The sequence below is a fragment of the Carcharhinus amblyrhynchos genome, chromosome 26 (genome assembly GCF_965287045.1).
Source record: "Carcharhinus amblyrhynchos chromosome 26, sCarAmb.v2.hapA, whole genome shotgun sequence".
In the NCBI taxonomy this organism is placed as follows: Eukaryota; Metazoa; Chordata; class Chondrichthyes; order Carcharhiniformes; family Carcharhinidae; genus Carcharhinus; species Carcharhinus amblyrhynchos.
This window is the reverse complement of record NC_137349.1, coordinates 39,574,933-39,594,935: the sequence shown is the minus strand read 5'-3', so window position 1 is coordinate 39,594,935 and position 20,003 is coordinate 39,574,933. Positions and strand designations below refer to the sequence as shown.

At 47.0% G+C, this 20,003-nt stretch overlaps 2 protein-coding genes across 2 annotated transcripts; both read left to right on the top strand.

Moving 5' to 3' along the window:
* The first annotated feature begins 3,265 nt into the window (after window positions 1-3,265).
* LOC145358680 (zona pellucida sperm-binding protein 4-like) lies at window positions 3,266-9,576 on the top strand. The gene is made up of 9 exons (XM_080212903.1): window positions 3,266-3,585; window positions 5,137-5,315; window positions 5,389-5,486; window positions 5,567-5,700; window positions 5,790-5,979; window positions 7,841-7,985; window positions 8,079-8,151; window positions 9,265-9,372; window positions 9,443-9,576. The coding sequence occupies exons 1-9, from the start codon at window positions 3,279-3,281 to the stop codon at window positions 9,574-9,576; spliced, it is 1,368 nt and encodes a 455-aa protein (XP_080069029.1). The 5' UTR covers window positions 3,266-3,278.
* A 3,902-nt stretch (window positions 9,577-13,478) lies between these two features.
* On the top strand, window positions 13,479-19,670 carry LOC145358654 (zona pellucida sperm-binding protein 4-like). The gene is made up of 9 exons (XM_080212869.1): window positions 13,479-13,798; window positions 16,940-17,118; window positions 17,192-17,289; window positions 17,370-17,503; window positions 17,591-17,780; window positions 18,498-18,642; window positions 18,751-18,823; window positions 19,342-19,449; window positions 19,520-19,670. Exons 1-9 carry the CDS (start codon window positions 13,492-13,494, stop codon window positions 19,648-19,650), a joined length of 1,365 nt encoding a protein of 454 aa, XP_080068995.1. The 5' UTR covers window positions 13,479-13,491; the 3' UTR covers window positions 19,651-19,670.
* Window positions 19,671-20,003: the final 333 nt, after the last annotated feature.

Genomic DNA, 20,003 nt, shown 5'->3' with positions numbered 1-20,003 from the left:
AGGATTTGAAAACCCCCAGATTTTAGAATAGCCACAGGCACTATGCAGAAATCCAAGAATAACTGGGGGAGGGTTAAAAGGCACTGGGGACATCAGTTTTAAGGTGTGTAAGGAACAGTTTCAAGATGTGCAACACAAACTGTATTGAAGAGAGGGGGTGAATGCCTGGGGAGGTGGTGGAAGCAGGTACAATAGTTTCATTTTAAGGGCAACTAGACAAATAAGATGGGAATGGAGGAACAGGGACTCCATAAGTTCATACAGTTTTAGTTGGGCATCATCAGTGCAGGTTTGGAAGGATGAAGGGCCTGTTCTGTTGTATTGGTCTTTGTTCTTCAAAAGAATGATCATGCACTGATGCAGGTTTCCTATCAAATGTTTTCTGATAAATAGCTGTCTGCAAGTTTTAATTACTGCTTCCTCCCAGCCCCCTAGATTTCTCCTTCCACCAGGTGGGTGGTGGGAGGAGGAAGATTGAGAGATGCAGGAGCGTTAATCAATCTTGTTTTTTTTTTAATATAGGGATGGATTCCTCCACAAGCTCAGAAGTAAGTGTCAGCTCAGTGACTATCACTGTCTGCTGTGCAGATACAGGGACCCAGGTCAGATCTCCAGCTTGGATCTGTGGGAGTTTGCACATTCTCCCTGTGCTTGTGTGGGTTTCCTCTGGGTGCTCCAGTTTCCTCCCTGTCTGAAAGATGTGCTGGTTAGATAAATTGACAATGCTAAATTTTCAAGTGTTCCCAAACAGGTGCTGGAGTTTGACTATGGGATTTTCACAGTAACTTCATTGCAGTGTTAATGTAAGCCAACTTGTGACAAATTTATTTAAATCAGGCTATGAAACTGGGGATGGTCTCCTATGGCTTCTAGACTGAAGAATCAAATTTATACCTGGACATGATTGAAGACTGGGAGTCAAAATTGCCTTTGACTGTTTTCACTATCTGTAGCATCAGGCAGAGTTAGACTCCTCACTGGTCCATGTGCTATTGAGCCACAGGCTGTGAGTAGATTAATCTTTTTTGTTGTTCTCCACTACGATCTCACTTGTTATGAAGATATAATACAGCCTTTCAATAAACAACCCCCACTTTTCCTCTTTGGGGTCAAATGCCTCTCAATCTTTCTAATTAAAGGAATTTCGATATGGCATATGGATCTGTCTGTTTGTAGTCTTGATGCTTCCTCTTCTCCCCTTCTTGCTGCGTACAACAATTTCCCCAATGACTGAAAAAGCTCTTCCTCATTGACAGTGTAATGACATTGAAGTCAACTCATTGCAATTTCAAGATATAAAGGGTTATTATCAACAACAATATGTGGGTGGCACAGTGGTTAGCACTGCTGCTTCACAGCTCCTGGGTTTGATTCCTGGCTTGGGTCACTGTCTGTGTGGAATTTGCATGTTCTCCTTGGGTCTGCATGGGTTTCCTCCCACAATAGGTTGACTGGCCATGTTAAAATTGCCCTTAGTGTCCTGAGATGTGTAGGTTAGAGGGATTCGTGGGTAAAATATGTAGGGATATGGGGGTAGGGCCTCAGTGGGATTGTGGTCGGTGCAGACTCGATGGGCTAAATGGCCTCTTTCTGTACTGTAGGCTTTCTAAGTTCTAAGAATATTTATAAATGTACAAGTGATGGTCAACAGAACTGTAATACATGTCCACACACTTCTCCTCCTCCCTGGCTTCAACTGAGGTTCCTCCCTGACCCCAGGGCTCATCCCCTTGCATCCAATTGGCTCAGCTTTCCACGTAGCCATTCTGTAGGATCCAGCCTGATCATGTGACCCTCAGGGATCCACCCACCCCCTCCCCAAAGGGATCCCACTCCCACAACGAAAAAGGGGGGAAGAGAAGAGATGCAATGGACGATACACCAGTTGCAGCAGGTTAATTGGTGCCTAACCATCTGTAAATAGATTGTTAGGCTGCTTAATTTGTATGTTATAAAATGGTCTGTACACAGATTCCATTCACGCACACTCCATCTCACTGCTTGTCCCAACTAAATGGGGAATTTGAAGACAGAATGATGATGTGATGAAATGGCTACGAAAAGGGTCACATGCTGGAAGTGTGGGAGTTCTTCCCAGGATTGAGGGCAGAGTACAAATACGAAGAAACTGTACAGTTTAGGGGTGGCATGGTGGCAGTGTGGTTAGCACTGCTGCCTCACAGCGCCAGGGACCCAGGTTCAATGTCTGTGTGGAGTTTGCACATTCTTCCAGTGTCTGTGTGGGTTTTCTCCAGGTGCTCCGGTTTCCTCCCACAGTTTGAAAGATGTGCTGGTTCGGTGCATTGACCTGAACACACACCGGAATGTGGCAGCTAGGAAATTCACAGTAACTTCATTGCAGTGTTAATGTAAGCCTTACTTGTGACTAATATATAAGCTTTAAGCCAGTGAATAAACTACTGTTTGTTACACGTCCTTGCTGTCAGTGTTTTGCGAACCGACTCAACACAACAATGCACATCATCTCAGGTACCCTCCGAACAACCCAACTCTCTTCCTCCCAGTCCTGAGCAACATCCCACTTCCTTCCGCACCCCCCCCCCCTTATATAAAGAGGGCGACTGCAACAAGAAAGCTCCTGGAGAGGGTGTACATTAACCCAAGACTGGTGCTACACATGGACCTTACCAATCCACCTGCTGCTCACACTGCCCATCATGCCAACCTGGTGCCAAGGAATAACCACAGGGACCCTGTGGCAGCTGGAATGGAATCAACACATCACCATTAAAATCCACCTCCTCACCACAGAATCCACCCAGCTTCAGCCTCTCACTCCAACATTGGGCAACAGATTCCTCACTGGCGATGGCCATTGTGCAACGGGTTGGCACAAATGGGTCTTTGCAGGGAACTCAGACAGTAGCTGTGGTTCTCCCCAATGACTCACATCATTGAAGACTGCCCTCCTGACAAAAAACCCAGGAGGGCACACAGAGCTCCATTTAGTAAAGAGAACTGGGAAAAGAAACCAATCTTTCTGATTGTTCTCCAGGGTTGGACACAGCAGTGTCCTGGAGATTTGATCCTCAATTCCTGGAGAGTTGGGAACCAGTGGACTGCACTATATGCTGATGTCATTCTATATTCCCCTAAATCTAATTCTCAAATCCCGCAGAGCGGCTCCAAGTCAAACTTTCTTTCCCCGGGCGCATTCGCTAAAGTGTGATTGGGAGCTGGAGAGAGGCTGAGGATTGGAGCTGATTGAAGAGGTGGAATCGCTTCCCGAGTATCCCGTGGGACAGGGAGCCTCTGCAATGGGATTGCAGCTGGATTCCCGGCTAGAAAACGGGCTGGTGTTTGCGGGAAGTGATTGTCCTGATTCACTGGCCGGGATGGGAGCTTGGCTGCTTTCTTGGGCTCTCTGCTTCCTGGCCGCCTCCTCACTCTCAGGCCAGCCGCTACTCCTGGGGAGGGATGATGTTTGTGTCCCAGAGGCAGGCTGGAGATTTGAGTGCGGTCACTCCGGGATCAGCAGCGCTGAGTGTATCCGCCAGGGTTGCTGCTTTGATCCCCGGAGCTCCAGCCCCCATCGCTGTTTCTCCAGTCTGAGAAAGAGCCCAGGTAACAACAAGACTCACCCCCACATCCCCCCCAGTCTAGTGGAGACAGAGAGAGGAGAGAATCTAACTGGGAAATGGGGCATTTGTTGCTGCCTCACTGTGTGAAGTGTAGGAACGGAGGGGATCCTCAGCTTGAGTGAAGGAGCTGACTGAGTGGTTTGGATGGTTTTAGACCGAGTTCTGAAGGTGGGAGGCTCTGTGACTGGAGTTAGAGAGAATCTCCGGCATGAGATCAGCAAATGTGCTTCAGTTTGGTAATATTTACCCTAGTTCCACAATGAGTGACCCTATACTGATAGTGCTCACTCTGAGACATCCCAGTGGGCCTGTTTAGCCATGTCTGTGGATGCTGGAATCTGGAAACAAAACAGAATGCTGGAAAATCTCAGGTCTGACAGTATCTGTAAGGAGAGAAAAGAGCTGATGTTCTGAGTCCGTGACTCTTTGTCAAAGCTCTGGACTCGGAACATCAGCGCCTTTCTCCCCTCAGAGACTGTCAAACCTGCTGAGATTTGCTTTTGGTTAGCTAAGCCTGTGATTGGTCACCTAAACTGAGTGAGTGTAGATCATGTTTGTGCAATGATGTGACTTGGAGTATTCTGTAGACCTCCAAATAGCCAGAGCAGTAAAGGAACAACATCCCCAGGGAAATCCTGGGGATTGGATGGTAATCATTTAGGAGAACCTCCTCAATTAGTTTGTTCTTGACTCAACAGAAAAGTGGCATTGCTGGGGAGGTGTAATTGCTATGTGAAAATCAGCTCACGTGGATTGGCTGCAAAGTAGCAGTCAACAAAGCAACTTGAGCCTCTGACCATTGTCCCCCAGTAAGACCCATTGCACCTTCACAAAGGTGTAGGGTAAAGCTTGAACATTCACTGTTAATGAGCTAGAATCTGAGATACTGGAGTGACAACTGAGTCTGGCTGTGCTTGGGGTAGATGGGTCACCTGGTCTGGATGGCTTGCAGCTCAGTTTGTGGAGGTGGAGATGGTGGAAGGGTTTTCTTGACATCATCCCTCCCAAGATATGGGTGTGTTACCTGTCAGTGGTAAGGATTGAGATTTTATAAAGGGAAAAACAGGCACTTGAGAATCAAGGAGTGCAAAGATGTTGTGCTGGATATGTTGATGTAACAGAAGGTTATTTAATGGAATAGAGTGGATGCTGGCTATGGAAAGCATGAGATGCAAGCAGCATAAAGGCTGGATAATGAATGGGGGAGTCCTGTAATAACAGGAGGTCAGCAGAATGTGCTGACAAGGCTGATGGCATTTGATGGGGAGGTGATGTATTTTGGTAATGGGGATCAAGACAATTCTGAAGTCTGCAGGGGCTGGGGGACACTGCTTGTGCATCAGTGTGAATATCGGTGCACATTGAGTAACTGTTGGGCTTGACAAGACTGGACTTGTTCCAATAACTTCATTGATTGTTGTTCATTACTACTACCAATAATAGTTGTTTATATAGCTTTTTGAGTTAACACTTCCTCAATGATCTGAGGCCCCTAACCACCAATAGGAGCAGTGGTAATAAATTCTCTTTGCAGTGTGCACAGCTGATGGTCATTTCATCATCGTGATCTCCAAGAACCTGACCCGTCCTGCCCTCAACCTGTCGTCCCTGTATGTGAAAGATGGACAAGAGGCTGAGTGCCAGCCTAAACTAACCACCGGGCAACTTGCGGCCTTCCGCTTTCCAGTCACCTCTTGTGGCTCCAGCAAGTGGGTGAGTATTGAAGGGTCAAGGCATTCTCCCAGTAAATGAGCCAGCTTCTTATTAAGCAGCCTCTTCATTGCAGGAGGAAGATGGAACCTTGGTCTATGAAACAGATGTCTTGGGCAAGAGGATGATTGAGACTGGGAAGCTGGGCTCAATAACTCGGGACAGCACCTTCGGGTAGGAGGATGGTGGGAGTTGTTGGTATTGGAGGGGATGTGTTACTGAATGAAGCTGCAACTACTTGTGTCTGTCTGCAGCCTGCACGTCCAGTGCAAGTACAGAGGGAGGCAAGAGACTGGCTTACAGATCAATGTCACAGTTTACACAGTTTCTCCACCACCTCCTGCTTCAGAAGAAGGGATTCTGAAACTGGAACTGCAAATAGCAAAAGGTAGAGGTGCCCTGGGGAATGGTGAATGGGATTAGTGGGGATGTATCCATCCAGGGAGTGACTGGTTCTTGTGTGTGTGTGTCTCTCAGATGGTGACTACAGATCATGGTATGTGGACAGTGAGTACCCCATTTGGAGAATCCTTCAGGAGGCAGTGTTTGTGGAGGTTCGTGTCCTGGGTCGCAGTGACCCAACGCTTGTCCTGAGGCTGCATGACTGCTGGGCAACTCCTGTGCCAGCCCCAAACCATGAGGTGCAATGGAGTCTGCTGGTGGATGGGTAAGGAGTGTGAATGGGAAGGCTAATGGCTTTTGGACATCGGTGAAGGAGAAACATGAGGCTGCTTTCTGTCTCTTTCCCCACATCCCCCACCACCCCCCCCCTTGCCCCAATAACCATAAACACACCAGGAAAAGGAACTTTGCTCCAATACTGGGTAATTCTCGCGAGGGAAGTCACATGAGCCAGACTAGCAAAATGGACCTGCTCCCTTCAGGAACCTGTGACCTCTTGCTGATTTGTAGAGACAGCACCCATTGTGCCTGTCAATATATTCCAGAAACTAGTCTTTAGCAAGATGAAAGAAATGTGCTTGCTATTTCTACTTCCTGATGTCCTGTGCAACATCTGCAGCTGCTTATGGCCCTGCCATGGCTCCATTCTTCAGGTGCAGGTCAATGAGTGGCAAGTTCTTTAAACTGGGAATTTCTGGTTTGTTACCTTGTGGTTCTGGTGTTCTACAGTCAGACCACTGTAAATCACAAATTCCCCTTAATTTGATCATTTCAGCATCTTAGCACACTTTAGCTTCTCAGTCACCATGTTTTGATCTCCAGTAATTTCCACATGGAATTCTCGCTACCCTGAGCCAAATGGGTGAGCTGGCTTAGAACAATGGAGTAAACTAATTGGAAAACATTCAAACGAATTGAATATTTGTTGTTCTGTGCCCATTGGGCACCAGAGGCTGGTGTGTGCATTATTGACCTTAATTACATTTTAACTTGACATTTAAGTTTCTACATTCTATGAAAAACTACAGCACAAACAGGTCCTTCAGCCCACAAGTTGCACTGATATCCCTACCTACTAGGCTTATATATAACCCTCAATTCTATTAAGTCTCATGTACTCATCCAGAAGTCTCTTGAAAGACCCTATTGAATTTGCCTCCAGCACCGACAGCAGCCGCTTCCACTCACCCACCACCCCAAGTGGAAAAACTTGCCCCTAACATCTCCCCTATATCTACTCCCCAGCATCTTAAACCTGTGTCCTCTCATAGCAACCATTGCAGCCTTGGAGAAAAAGCCTGAGAATCCACCCATCTCCACGTCTCAACATCTTGTACATCTCTACCAGGTCACCTGTCATCCTTTGTCTCTCCAAGAAGAAAAGACTGAGCTCCCTCAGCCTATCCTCATAATGTATGCCACACAATCCAGGCAACATCCTTGTAAATCTCCACTGCACCCTTTCTATAGCTTCCACATCCTTCCTGTAATGAGGTGACCAGAACCGAGCACAGTACTCCAGGTGGGGTCTGACTGGGGTCTTACAAAGCTGCAGCATTACCTCCCGACTCCTAAACTCAATCCCATGATTGATGAAGGCCAGTACACCATACGCCGCCTTAACCACATCCTCTACCTGTGAGGCTGATTTAAGAACACTGTGGACCCAGACCCCAAGGTCCTTCTGATCCTCTGCACTAAGAGTCCTACCCTTGATATTGTACTCCTTCATCCCATTTGACCTGCCAAAATGGACCACTACACATTTATCGGGGTTGAAGTCCATCTGCCACTTCTCCAGCCAGCCTTGCATCCTATCTGTCTCGCTGCAACTTCTGACGTCCCTCCAGACTATCCACAACACTATCAACCTTCATGACACCAGCAAACTTGCCAACCCATCCCTCCACTTCCTCATCCAGGTCATTTATGAAAATTACAAATTTTCTTATGTATTTTGGTTTTGTTCAGGCTGTTCCCTTTCCTTTTGCAAAGCTGCTCCTTTTACTTTGTCTGAATTTAATTTGAGTTTATTTGATTTGACCTTAAGAGGCTAAACTAACAATTGTCCAATTCATGAACTCAATCCCCCTCCCTGCTCTGACACCATTTGCTGACTGTTCCAGGTGTCCCTATGAGGGTGATGACTATCAGACTCTCCTACACCCAGTCATATTTTCTGGCCTGAAGTTCCCAACACATCACAAGCGGTTTGAACTGAAAACATTTGTTTTCTTGGACAGAGAGTCAGAGCAGCCTCTGACTGGACAGGTAAGCAAGAACAATCCAAGCCAAGACCCCCTTAACAGCCTGGTTCATCCAGGAACATGAAGATCCCCCTAAAATGTCTCCTTTCCATTCTAGGTTTATCTGCACTGCAGTGCTGGGGTCTGTTCACCCTCTGCTCAGGATGACTGTGCACCCAAATGTGTCCCAAGTGAGTTCTTGTTTGATGTCTCCTGAATCAGGATGATGCTTCATTAAGACAGGCAGAGATGATGTTTGAATGGAATATCTGGTTAGTGTGCTGTGACTGGGGGATTCCTCTATCCCTCAGCATCAACAGCTCCTCTACCACAAACAGGGCATGTTTTGTGGTCTGAACTCCCCACTCACCTGACAAAGGAGCAGCACTCTGAAAGCTAGTGGCGTTTACTACCAAATAATCCTGCTGGCCATAGAGCAGTACAGGCCCTTTGACCCTCAATGTTGTGCTGAGCTGTGTCCAATCCTGAGATCAAGCTATCCCACTCCCTATAATGCTGGTGTGCTCCATGTGCCTATCCAATAACCACTTGAAAGTTTCTAAAGTGTCTGACTCCACTATCTCAGCAGGCAGTCTATTCCACACCCCAGCCACTCTCTGGGTGAAGAATCTACCTCTGACATCCCTCCCATATCTCCCACCACAAACCTTGTATTTATGCCCCCTAGTAACACTAGACTTTCTCCTGGTATTGGAGACTACTTACTGTTACCCCAGTCCAATGCCAGCATCTCCACATCAGGAAAGTATTTACCAGATAATTGACTTCACTGATGCTTTGCCACACTGCACAAGCAAGACAGCAGGATTTCAGCACTGACACTAAATTGTGGTCAGATTGAGGGTTAGGCATTTGAGGGCAGCACAGTGGTTAGCACTGCTGCTTCACAGCTCCAGGGTCCTTGGTTTGATTCCCAGCTCAGGTCATCTGTGTGGAGTTTGCACATTCTCCCCATGTCAGTGTGGGTTTTCTCTGGGTGCTCCAGTTTCCTCCCACAGTCCAAAGATGTGCAGATTAGGTTGATTGGCCAGGCTAAGAAATTATCCCTCAGTGTCCAGGGATTTGTAGGGTAGAGGGATTAGTGGGTATAATGTGTAGGGATATGGGGGTAGGGGTTGGGTGGGATTGTTCAGTGCATCTTTTTGCACTGTAGGGTTCTATGATTAGTAAAACTCTGCAAATTACAATCCATAATAGGCAGTGAGCATCAGCAATCTGATCATAATCACTGAGGATCTTGGAAAATTAATCTGTATTGGGTCTGAACTCTCTTCTTTCTTCAGAGAGACGCAGGAGTCCCCGTGACCATGAGGGAACATTAGTGAGTGCTCCTGGCCCCATCATCCTGGAAGATGAGGGGCTTCAGTCCAAGAAACAGCATGAAGCAAGTGGTAAGTAGAGACTTTTCAATAGTCCACCTGTGAGCTCTCTTGAATATAATGTCTTCTAATCTTCCATTAGGTGCTGCTGAATCTCGTGCTTGGCTTGTGCAAGGAGTAGCCATTGGCTTCATGATGGTGTCTCTGTGCCTGCTGGTGGTGATGGTTACAGTGTACATGAAGAGACCAAGAGCTGTTGCTTCTCAAATGTGGTGAAATTGAGCAGTGTAGAATCTGACCAAAAATAAACCTGAAATGAACATGTCCTGGATGTTGAGTAGAATTATTTGCAATAAAACCTTGTTTTCAGTTGGCTAAGGATTTTAGACACCTGTTTCAAGGCAAGATACAGAAGTATTTGCAAATTAAGCAGATTCTAACATAGCTACCAGAGTTTTAATTTACTCAAATTGCCTCTACTACAGCCTGTATCAGAGGCTGTGACACAACCTGCAGCCTCAAAGGCCATTCACCTGCCCCCAAACAGCTATTTGAAAGCACAATCCAGGTAGTGCTGTCTCCCTGTCCCATAGCCCTGGGTTAGATAGTGGACAAGAGCATGAGTACCAGAGCCATGCTAAGAATTTGAAAACTCCCAGATTTTAGAATAGCCACAGGCACTATGCAGAAATCCAAGAATAACTGGGGGAGGGTTAAAAAAGACACTGGGGACATCAGTTTTAAGGTGTGTAGGGAACAGTTTAGAGATGTGCAATACAAACTGTGTTGAATGCCTGGGGAGGTGGTGGAAGCAGGCACAATAGTTTCATTTTAAGGGCAACTAGACAAATAAGATGGGAATGGAGGAACAGGGACTCCATAAGTTCATAGAGTTTTAGTTGGGCATCATCAGTGCAGGTTTGGAAGGATGAATGGCCTGTTGTGTTGTATTGGCCTTCATTCTTTGAAAGAATGATCATGCAATGATGCAGGTTTCCTATCAAATGTTTGCTGATAAATAGCTGTCTGCAAGTTTTAATTACTGCTTCCTCCCAGCCCCCTTGATTTCTCCTTCCACCAGATGGGTGGTAGAAGGAGAAAGATTGAGATGCAAGAGTGTTAATCAATCTTGGTGGGTTTTTTTAAAGGGATGGATTCCTCCACAGGCTCAGAAGTAGGTGTCAGCTCAGTGACTAACACTTTCTGCTGCGTAGTTACAGGGACCCAGCTTGGATCTCTGGCTTGGATCTGTGGGAGTTTGCACATTCTCCCTGTGCTTGCGTGTGCTCCGGTTTCCTCCCACAGTCTGAAAGACGTGTTGGTTAGATGGATTGACTATGCGAAATTCTCAATAGTGTTCCCAAACAAGTGCTGGGGTTTGACTACAGGATTTTCACAGTAACTTCATTGTAGTGTTAATGTAAGCTGCCTTATGACTGACAAATAAATAAATTTACTTTAATCTGGCCACGAAACTGGGGATGGTCTCCTATGGCTGCTAGACTGAAGAATCAAATTTATACCCGAACTTGATGATTGGGAGTCAAAATTACCTTTGACCATTTTGACGATCTGTAGCATTAGGCAGAGTTAGAATCCTCACTGGTCTATGCCCTATTCAGCCATGAACTGAGTAGATTCATCTTTTGTTTTTCTCCACTATGATCTCACTTGCTACAAAGATATAATACAGCCTTTCAATAAACAAACTCCACTTTTCCTCTTTGGGGTCAAATGTCTCTCAGCCTTTCTAATTAAAGGAATTTCTATATGGCATATGGATCTGTCTCTTTGTAGTTTTGATACGCACCCTTCAAGCTGTACAGAGTGACTGACAAAGCTTTTCCTTGTCGCCAGTGCAATGACACTGAAGTCAACTCATTAGGATTTCAAGACAAAGGGTTATTATCGAATAACAATATGTGGGTGGTACTGCTGCTTCACAGCTCCAGGGTTCAATGTTTGTATGGAGTTTGCACGTTCTCCCAGTGTCTGGGGGTTTCCTCTGGGTGCTCCAGTTTCCTCCCAAAGTTTGAAAGATGTGCTTGTTCAGTGCACCGACCTGAACGCACGCCGGAATGTGGCAGCTAGGAAATTTCACAGTAACTTCATAGCAGTGTTAATGTAAGCCTTACTTGTGACTAATAAATAAACGTTAAGCTAATAAACTACTGTTTGTTACAAGTCCTTGTTGTCAGTGTTTTGTGAACTGACTAAACACATCAATGCACATCATCTCAGGTACCCTCCAAACAACCCAACTCTCTTCCTCCCAGTCCTGAGCAACATCCCACTTCCTTCCGCACCCCCGCCCCCTTATATAAACAGGGCAACTGCAACAAGAAAGCTCCTGGAGAAGGTGTACATTAACCCAAGACTGGCACTACACATGGACCTTACCAATCCACCTGCTGCTCACACTGCCCATCATGCCAACCTGGTGCCAAGGAATAATCACAGGGACCCTGTGGCAGCTGGAATGGAATCAACACATCACCATTAAAATACACCTCCTCACCACAGAATCCACCCAGCTTCAGCCTCTCACTCCAACATTGGGCAACAGATTCCTCACTGGCGATGGCCATTGTGCAACGGGTCTTTGCAGGGAACTCAGACAGTAGCTGTGGTTCTCCCCAATGACTTAAATCATTGAAGACTGCCCTCCTGACAAAATACCCAGGAGAGCACACAGAGCTCCATTTAATAAAGAGAACTGGGAAAAGAAGCCAATCTTTCTGATTGTTCTCCAGGGTTGGACACAGCAGTGTCCTGGAGATTTGATCCTCAATTCCTGGAGAGTCCAGGCCAATCCTGGAGGGTTGGGAACCAGTGGACTGCACTATATGCTGATGTCATTCTATATTCCCCTAAATCTAACTTCCAAATCCCACAGGGAGGCTCCAATTCCCCTTGCTCATTGCCCGGTACACCTTGGTGGGCCGTGTTGCCGCCGGGCGGTGGAGGTCCCCAGTGGAGGTCCCTCTACAGCGGGATCTCCCCCAATTATCATGGGGACCTGGGCTGGAGGGTGTTACACGCAGCAGTCTCACACAACCGTAAGTTATATAGGCTCAGGGGCTCCCACGCTTGCCCCTTCTGTGGCCTTGTGGAGTCCGTGGACCATGTCTACGTTTTGTGTTTTAGGTCGCTGTCTCTTTTTGTTTTCCTGAAGAACATTTTATTGATGTTTTGTTTGCACTTCAGTCCCGCGCTCCTGATCTCCGGACACCCGGTGCGGAGAGGGGAGGGTCGGGATGGTGACCTCCTCATGAACCTGCTCCTGGGCCTGGTGAAACGCACCATTAACAGGTCCAGGCAGCGGGCGATCGGGGTGGGGGGGGTGGTGTCCATCCCAACTGTCTGCCCCTCTATCGCAGCTACGTTCATGGCCAGGTGTCCCTGGAGAGGGAGCATGCAGTGTCCGCGGGCGCAGATGACACCTTACGAGCCCGTTGGGCACCGCAGGGGTTGGGGTGCATTACAGACCCCAACAATCACATTATGATTTAATGTTTTAAGTTTCCTTTGCACTTTGTTTCTGTTCGGGCCATTCCCCCCTCCTTTTGGGGAGCTGCCCCTTTTACTTTGTCCCTGAGTTAATTTGTTTGCTTTGCCCTAAAAGAGGCAGAGAGTTTGTGTGGAGGATTCTCCTGCAGAATTGTTGAGTTCGAACCAGAAGGAGGGAGGGAAGGAGGAGGAGCCATCGCCTACCTGCTGTTCGGCTGCTGGAGGGTGCTCCCTCCCTGGGGGGAGAGAGGGAGACACACAGAGAGTTTCTTTTTACCAACTACAGGAGGGAGGAAGGAGTGAAGTCCCCCCACCCACTGCTGCTGCCCCCAATGCAGGCACCCCCCCCCATTCCTCCTGACTGGGGCACTGACCCTCCTCAGTGCCCTGTCCCTCATCCTCCCTCCTGCTCTTCCAACCTCCTCTCTCCCTCTCTAACTCCCGGGAGAGCGCACCTGACCCCCCCACCCTATCCCACCCTCCCTCATTCCCTCTCTGACCCCACCCTGACACCTGGGCAGAGAGGGTCTTCACCCATTCCCCCCTCCAACCCACCCCTTCCTGCCCTTCTCCCCTCCTTCCCTTCTCCTTTGACCCCCCCGAAACAATGAGGGGGAATTGGAGCTGATTGAAGATGTGGAATCGCTTCCCGAGTATCCCGTGGGACAGGGAGCCTCTGCAATGGGATTGCAGCTGGATTCCCGGCTAGAAAACGGGCTGGTGTTTGCGGGAAGTGATTGTCCTGATTCACTGGCCGGGATGGGAGCTTGGCTGCTTTCTTGGGCTCTCTGCTTCCTGGCCGCCTCCTCACTCTCAGGCCAGCCGCTACTCCTGGGGAGGGATGATGTTTGTGTCCCAGAGGCAGGCTGGAGATTTGAGTGCGGTCACTCCGGGATCAGCAGCGCTGAGTGTATCCGCCAGGGTTGCTGCTTTGATCCCCGGAGCTCCAGCCCCCATCGCTGTTTCTCCAGTCTGAGAAAGAGCCCAGGTAACAACAAGACTCACCCCCCACATCTCCCCAGTCTAGTGGAGACAGAGAGAGGAGAGAATCTAACTGGGAAATGGGGTATTTGTTGCTGCCTCACTGTGTGAAGTGTAGGAACGGAGGGAATCCTCAGCTTGAGTGAAGGAGCTAACTGAGTGGTTTGGATGGTTTTAGACCGGGTTCTGAAGGTGGGAGGCTTTGTGACTGGAGTTAGAGAGAATCTCCGGCATGGGATCAGCAAATGTGCTTCAGTTTGGTAATATTTACTCCTATTACCAGTGTGAAAGAAGTGCAATGGGTCTTATTGGGGACAAAGGTGCAGGACAAAACTTGCACGTTTGCTCTATTAATGAAGAATCTGATACACTGGTGTGACAGTGAGGCTGGCTGTGCTTGGCACAGATGGGTCACTTGCTCTGGATGGTTTGTAGCTCAACTTGTTGGGGGAAGTGATGATGGTGGAAGGGTTTTGCCACAATCTCTCCTCCCCAGGATATGGGTGAGGTGTTGGGAGGATTGGAGTAGATCAAATGTGATACCCTCAGTGTAACAGTGCAGGTTGTACCTGTCAGTTGTTAGATTGAGATTTTATTAAGAAGTTAACAGGTGCTGACTCACTGCCAGGGACCCAGGTTTGATTTCTGGCTTGGGTTGCTGTCTGTGGAGTTTGCATGTTCTCCCCATGTCTGTATGGGTTTCCTCCTGCAGTCCAAAGATGAGCAGGCTATGTTGATTGCCTGCCTGTGCTAAATTGACCCTAGTGTCAGGGGGTTAGTGGGGTAAATGGGTAGGTTGTAGGGATTGGGCCTGGGTGGGATTGTGGTCAGTGCAGATTTGATGGGCTGAATGGCCTCCTTTAGCACTGTTGGGATTCTATGGATACTAACAGGTACTTTTGAGAATCAAGGAGTGACAATGACTCTGTGGGCATTTTGAAATAACAGAAGGTTGATGCAGGGAATGTTGTGGATACTGACTATGGAGACTTCATTCAATGAAGAATGGGAGAGAGTCCTGTAATAACAGATCAGCAGAATGGGTAGTCAAGGCTGATGGCATTTGATGGTGATGTGATGTATTTTGGTGGTGGGGATAGAACAAAGAAAATTACAGTGCAAAAACTGGTCCTCCAAATATGCACTGACCATGTTGCCTGACTGAACTAAAACCCCCTATCCTTCTGGGGACCAAATCCCTCTCTTCCCATCCTAGTCATGTACTTGTCAAGATGCCCCTTAAAAGTTACTACCATATCTGGTTCCACTATCTCCCCTGGCAATGAGTTCCAGGCACACACTGCTATCATCTGGTTTTTTTTTAAAAATCTGCCTCCTCTCTAAAAATTGTCTTCTGCCTTAAACCTATGCCCCCTGGTAACTGACTCTTCCACGCTGGGACTATCCACTCCAGCCATCTCTCTCAATCTTGTAGACTTCTATCAGGTCTCCCCTCAACCCCTCTCGCTCCAGTGAGAACACACCAAGTTTCTCCAACCCCTCCTCGTAGCTAATGCGAGGTGGTCCACTTTGGTAGGAATAATGGTAGGAAGGAATATTACTTACGGGGTGAAAAACTGCAGCAGGCGACGGTACAGAGGGACCTCGGGGTCCTTGTGCATGAGTTGCAAAAACCCAGCCTGCAGGTGGTCAGGAAGGCTAATGGGATGCTGGCCATCATAGCGAGGGGGATTGAATATAAAAGTAGGGAGGTCTTGCTGCAGCTGTATAGGGCATTGGTGAGGCTGCAGCTGGAGTACTGTGTGCAGTTTTGGTCGCCGTATTTACGCAAGGATATTTTGGCCTTGGAGGGAGTGCAGAGGAGGTTTACTAGGCTGATACCGGGGTTGAGCTATGAGGAGAGGCTGAATAAACTAGGCTTGTACTTGTTAGAGTTTAGAAGAATGAGGGGAGATCTCATTGAGACATAAGATGAATGGGATTGATAGGATATAGGTGGAGAGGCTCTTCCCGCTCAAAGGACAGTAGGACTAGGGGGCACAGCCTCAAGATAAAGGGGGGGGGGGTGGTTTAGAACGGAGTTGAGGAGGAACTTCTTCACTCAAAGGGTGGTGAATCTCTGGAATTCTCTGCCCGTTGAAGTGGTGGAGGCTGCCTCGCTAAATATTTTTAAGACGCGGGTTGATGGCTTTTTGATAAGCGAGGGGATTAAGGGTTATGGGGAGAGGGTGGGAATGTGGAACTGAGACACGACAGATCAGCCATGATCTTATTGAATGGCGGGGCAGGCTTGAAGGGCTGGATGGCCTACTCCTGCTCCTATTTCTTATGTTCTTATACCAGGCAACATCCTGGTAAATCTTTTCTGTACCCTCTCCAAAGCCTCCACACGTACTACTTGTAGTGTGGTGACCAGAATTGAACACTATATTCCAAGTGTGGCCTCACTAAGCTTCTATAAAGCTGCAACATGACTTGTCAATTGTTAAACTCAATACTCTGGCTGAAGGCAAGTAAGCCTTCTTGACTACCTTCTTCACCTCCATTGCTACTTTGACCTGTAGATCCAGAACCTTTTCCCTATCAATACTCTTTAGGGTTCTGCCATTTACAATATATTTCCTATCTGTATTAGACCTTGCAAACTGCATTACATCACATTTGTCCCAATTAAACTCCATCTGCCCAAGTCTTCAACTGATCTGTATCCTCTAGTCCTCATTGCTATCTGCAAATCCACCAATCTTTCTGTCACCTGCAAAGTTAAGAATCAATCCAGTTACATTTTCTTCAATCATTTTATGTAAACAGCCTTGTTTTCTCTTTAATCTTGCTCCTTGCTTAAGTTTCTTGTATTCCGCACTTGCTTTATGTGTTCCCAGCCTCCTAACTTTGACAAATGCTTCATTTTTTTTCCCTTTGACTGAGCTCATAATGTATCTTGTTATCGAACAGAGGCAATTCTGAAGCTGGGAGGGACTGTATGTATTGGAATATCAGTGCATGTAGAGTAACTGGCAAAACAGCATGTTGAGTTTTAGAAGACTGGGGTTGTTCCAGTAACTTGCTGTTCTGTGCTCACTCATCCATTCAACAATTAATTATTTGTATCTTTTTGAGACTTAACACTTTGTCATTGGGGCCCCTACCCACCAATAGGAGCAGTGGTAATAAATTCTCTTTGCAGCATGCACAGCTGATGGTCATTTCATCATCGTGATCTCCAAGAACCTGACCCGTCCTGCCCTCAACCTGTCATCCCTGTATGTGAAAGATGGACAAGAGGCTGAGTGCCAGCCTAAACTAACCACCGGGCAACTTGCGGCCTTCCGCTTTCCAGTCACCTCTTGTGGCTCCAGCAAGCGGGTGAGTATTGAAGGGTCAAGGCATTCTCCCAGTAAGTGAGCCAGCTTCTTATTAAGCAGCCTCTTCATTGCAGGAGGAAGATGGAACCTTGGTCTATGAAACAGACGTCTTGGGCAAGAGGATGATTGAGACTGGGAAGCTGGGCTCAATAACTCGGGACAGCACCTTTGGGTAGGAGGATGGTGGGAGGTGTTGGTATTGGAGGGGATGTGTTACTGAATGAAGCTGCAACTACTTGTGTCTGTCTGCAGCCTGCACGTCCAGTGCAAGTACAGAGGGAGGCAAGAGACTGGCTTACAGATCAATGTCACAGTTTACACGGTTTCTCCACCACCTCCTGCTTCAGAAGAAGGGATTCTGAAACTGGAACTGCGAATAGCAAAAGGTAGAGCTGCCCTGGGGAATGGTGAATGGGATTAGTGGGGATGTATCCATACAGGGAGTGACTGGTTCTTGTGTGTGTGCCCCCCAGATGGTGACTACAGATCATGGTATGTGGACAGTGAGTACCCCATTTGGAGAATCCTTCAGGAGGCAGTGTTTGTGGAGGTTCGTGTCCTGGGTCGCAGTGACCCAACTCTTGTCCTGAGGCTGCATGACTGCTGGGTGACTCCTGTGCCAGCCCCAAACCATGAGGTGCAATGGAGTCTGCTGGTGGATGGGTAAGGAGTGTGAATGGGAAGGCTAATCACTTTTGGACATCAGTGAAGGAGAAACATGACAAGGCTGCTTCCTGTCTCTTCTTCCTTACCCCAGTAACCATAAACCCACCAGGGAGAGGGAACACTGCACCAAGGAGAGGGTCTTGGCAATTCCAGTCTGAGGGAGGTCACATGGGCTGCACTTGGCCAAATGTTCTTGCTCCCTTCAGGAACATGTGACCGTTTGCTACTTGTAGAGTCAGCACCCATTGTACTGGCCAATAACTTATTCCAGAAACTCCTTCACAAGATGAAGGAAATGTGCTATTTCTACTTGTGTACATCACCTGGAAATGGTAGGCAGCCTTTTTGTGGCCATCCATGACTAAATTCTCAGGTCAGAGTGGCAAGTTCTTTAAATTGGGAATCTTGCTGTGTTGTTACCCCAGTGGTCCTAGTGATCTACAGTCAGATCATTGGAAATGGCAAGTACCACTTGTGGTGAATCATTTCAATACACTTTAGGCTCAGTTTCTCTCAGTCAGAAACACTCTTGACCTCTGTAGTATTCCACATGGAATTCTCACTACACTGAACCAAATGGTGACCCAGCTTAGAACATTGGAGTCAACAAATTGGGAATTTTTCACTGACAGAATGGGTTCAACTCTGGCACAATCATCAATATCTCAACTGAATCCCCCTCCCTGCTCTGACACCATTTGCTGACTGTTCCAGGTGTCCCTATGAGGGTGATGACTATCAGACTCTCCTACACCCAGTCATGTTTTCTGGCCTGAAGTTCCCAACACATCACAAGCGGTTTGAATTGAAAACATTTGTTTTCTTGGACAGAGAGTCAGAGCAGCCTCTGACTGGACAGGTAAGCAAGAAAAATCCAAGCCTGGACTCCCTTTGTGCCTGGCTCCTTAACAGCCTGGTTCATCCAGGAACATGAAGATCCCCCTAAAATGTCTCCTTTCCATTCTAGGTTTACCTGCACTGCAGTGCTGGGGTCTGCTCACCCTCTGCTCAGGATGACTGTGCACCCAAATGTGGCCCAAGTGAGTTCTTGTTTAATCTGTGTTTGTGCCAATGAAGCACATTTCTGATTCAGATTTTGTAAGAAAGGAATATCTGGTTAGTGTCCTGTGACTATGTAACAATTTGTAATGGAATTTTATTCTGTGGGGAGCTGTAGTGTCACCAATATATAAACAGTCACAAGAATTGTCAATCAAATAGAAACTGAAATATTAAACATTAATAAATAGATCTTGATTTTCTACAAGTAGTTGTTCAGTACTTATTGCTCAGATATTAGACCCTGAAACTTAGTTTCTAACGGCAATATGATGGGACAGACTTTACCAGATAAGTGATGTCACTAATGCTTGTGCAGTGTGGCAGAACAAAACATCCATTGTGGGATTTTTGCACTAAAAGTTGTGATCAGTGAGGGCTAAGCATCTATTGGCAAACTCTGCAAATTATAATCCATAATGCTGAGTGCAGACAATCTGCTCCTCACTGAGGATCTTGGAAGATTATTCTGAACTGTCTGATAACCTCTTCCCAATAGAGAGACGCAGGAGTCCCCGTGACCATGAGGGAACATTAGTGAGTGCTCCTGGCCCCATCATCCTGGAAGATGAGGGGCTTCAGTCCAAGAAACGGCATGAAGCAAGTGGTAAGTAGAGACTTTTCAATAGTCCACCTGTGAGCTCTCTTGAATATAATGTCTTCTAATCTTCCATTAGGTGCTGCTGAATCTCCTGCTTGGCTTGTGCAAGGAGTAGCCATTGGCTTCATGATGGTGTCCCTGTGCCTGCTGGTGGTGATGGCTACAGTGTACATGAAGAGACCAAAAGCTATTGCTTCTCAAATGTAGTGAAATTCTACAGTGTAGACCCTGAACAAAAATAAACTTCAGATGAATGTGTCCTGGGTGTTGAGTAGAATTATTTTCCATGCAGTCTTGTTTTCAGCTGGCTGAGTATAGTAGATGTACAATTCTTCAGAGTAAGATACAAGTATTTGTACTTTAGGTCCCTTTCATTTGCAAATTAAGCTTCACCAGCAGATACTAACAGTTGCCCTAGTTTTCATGTTCCTCAAATTGCCTCTACTGTATCCTGATTTATCCAGGCTTTTATTTTTATAAAAAAACACTATAGATCCCCTTAGATGCAGATCTACTGCCTGAGTTTCAATCAATGAATCATTAGAATGCTGCAGTGCAGA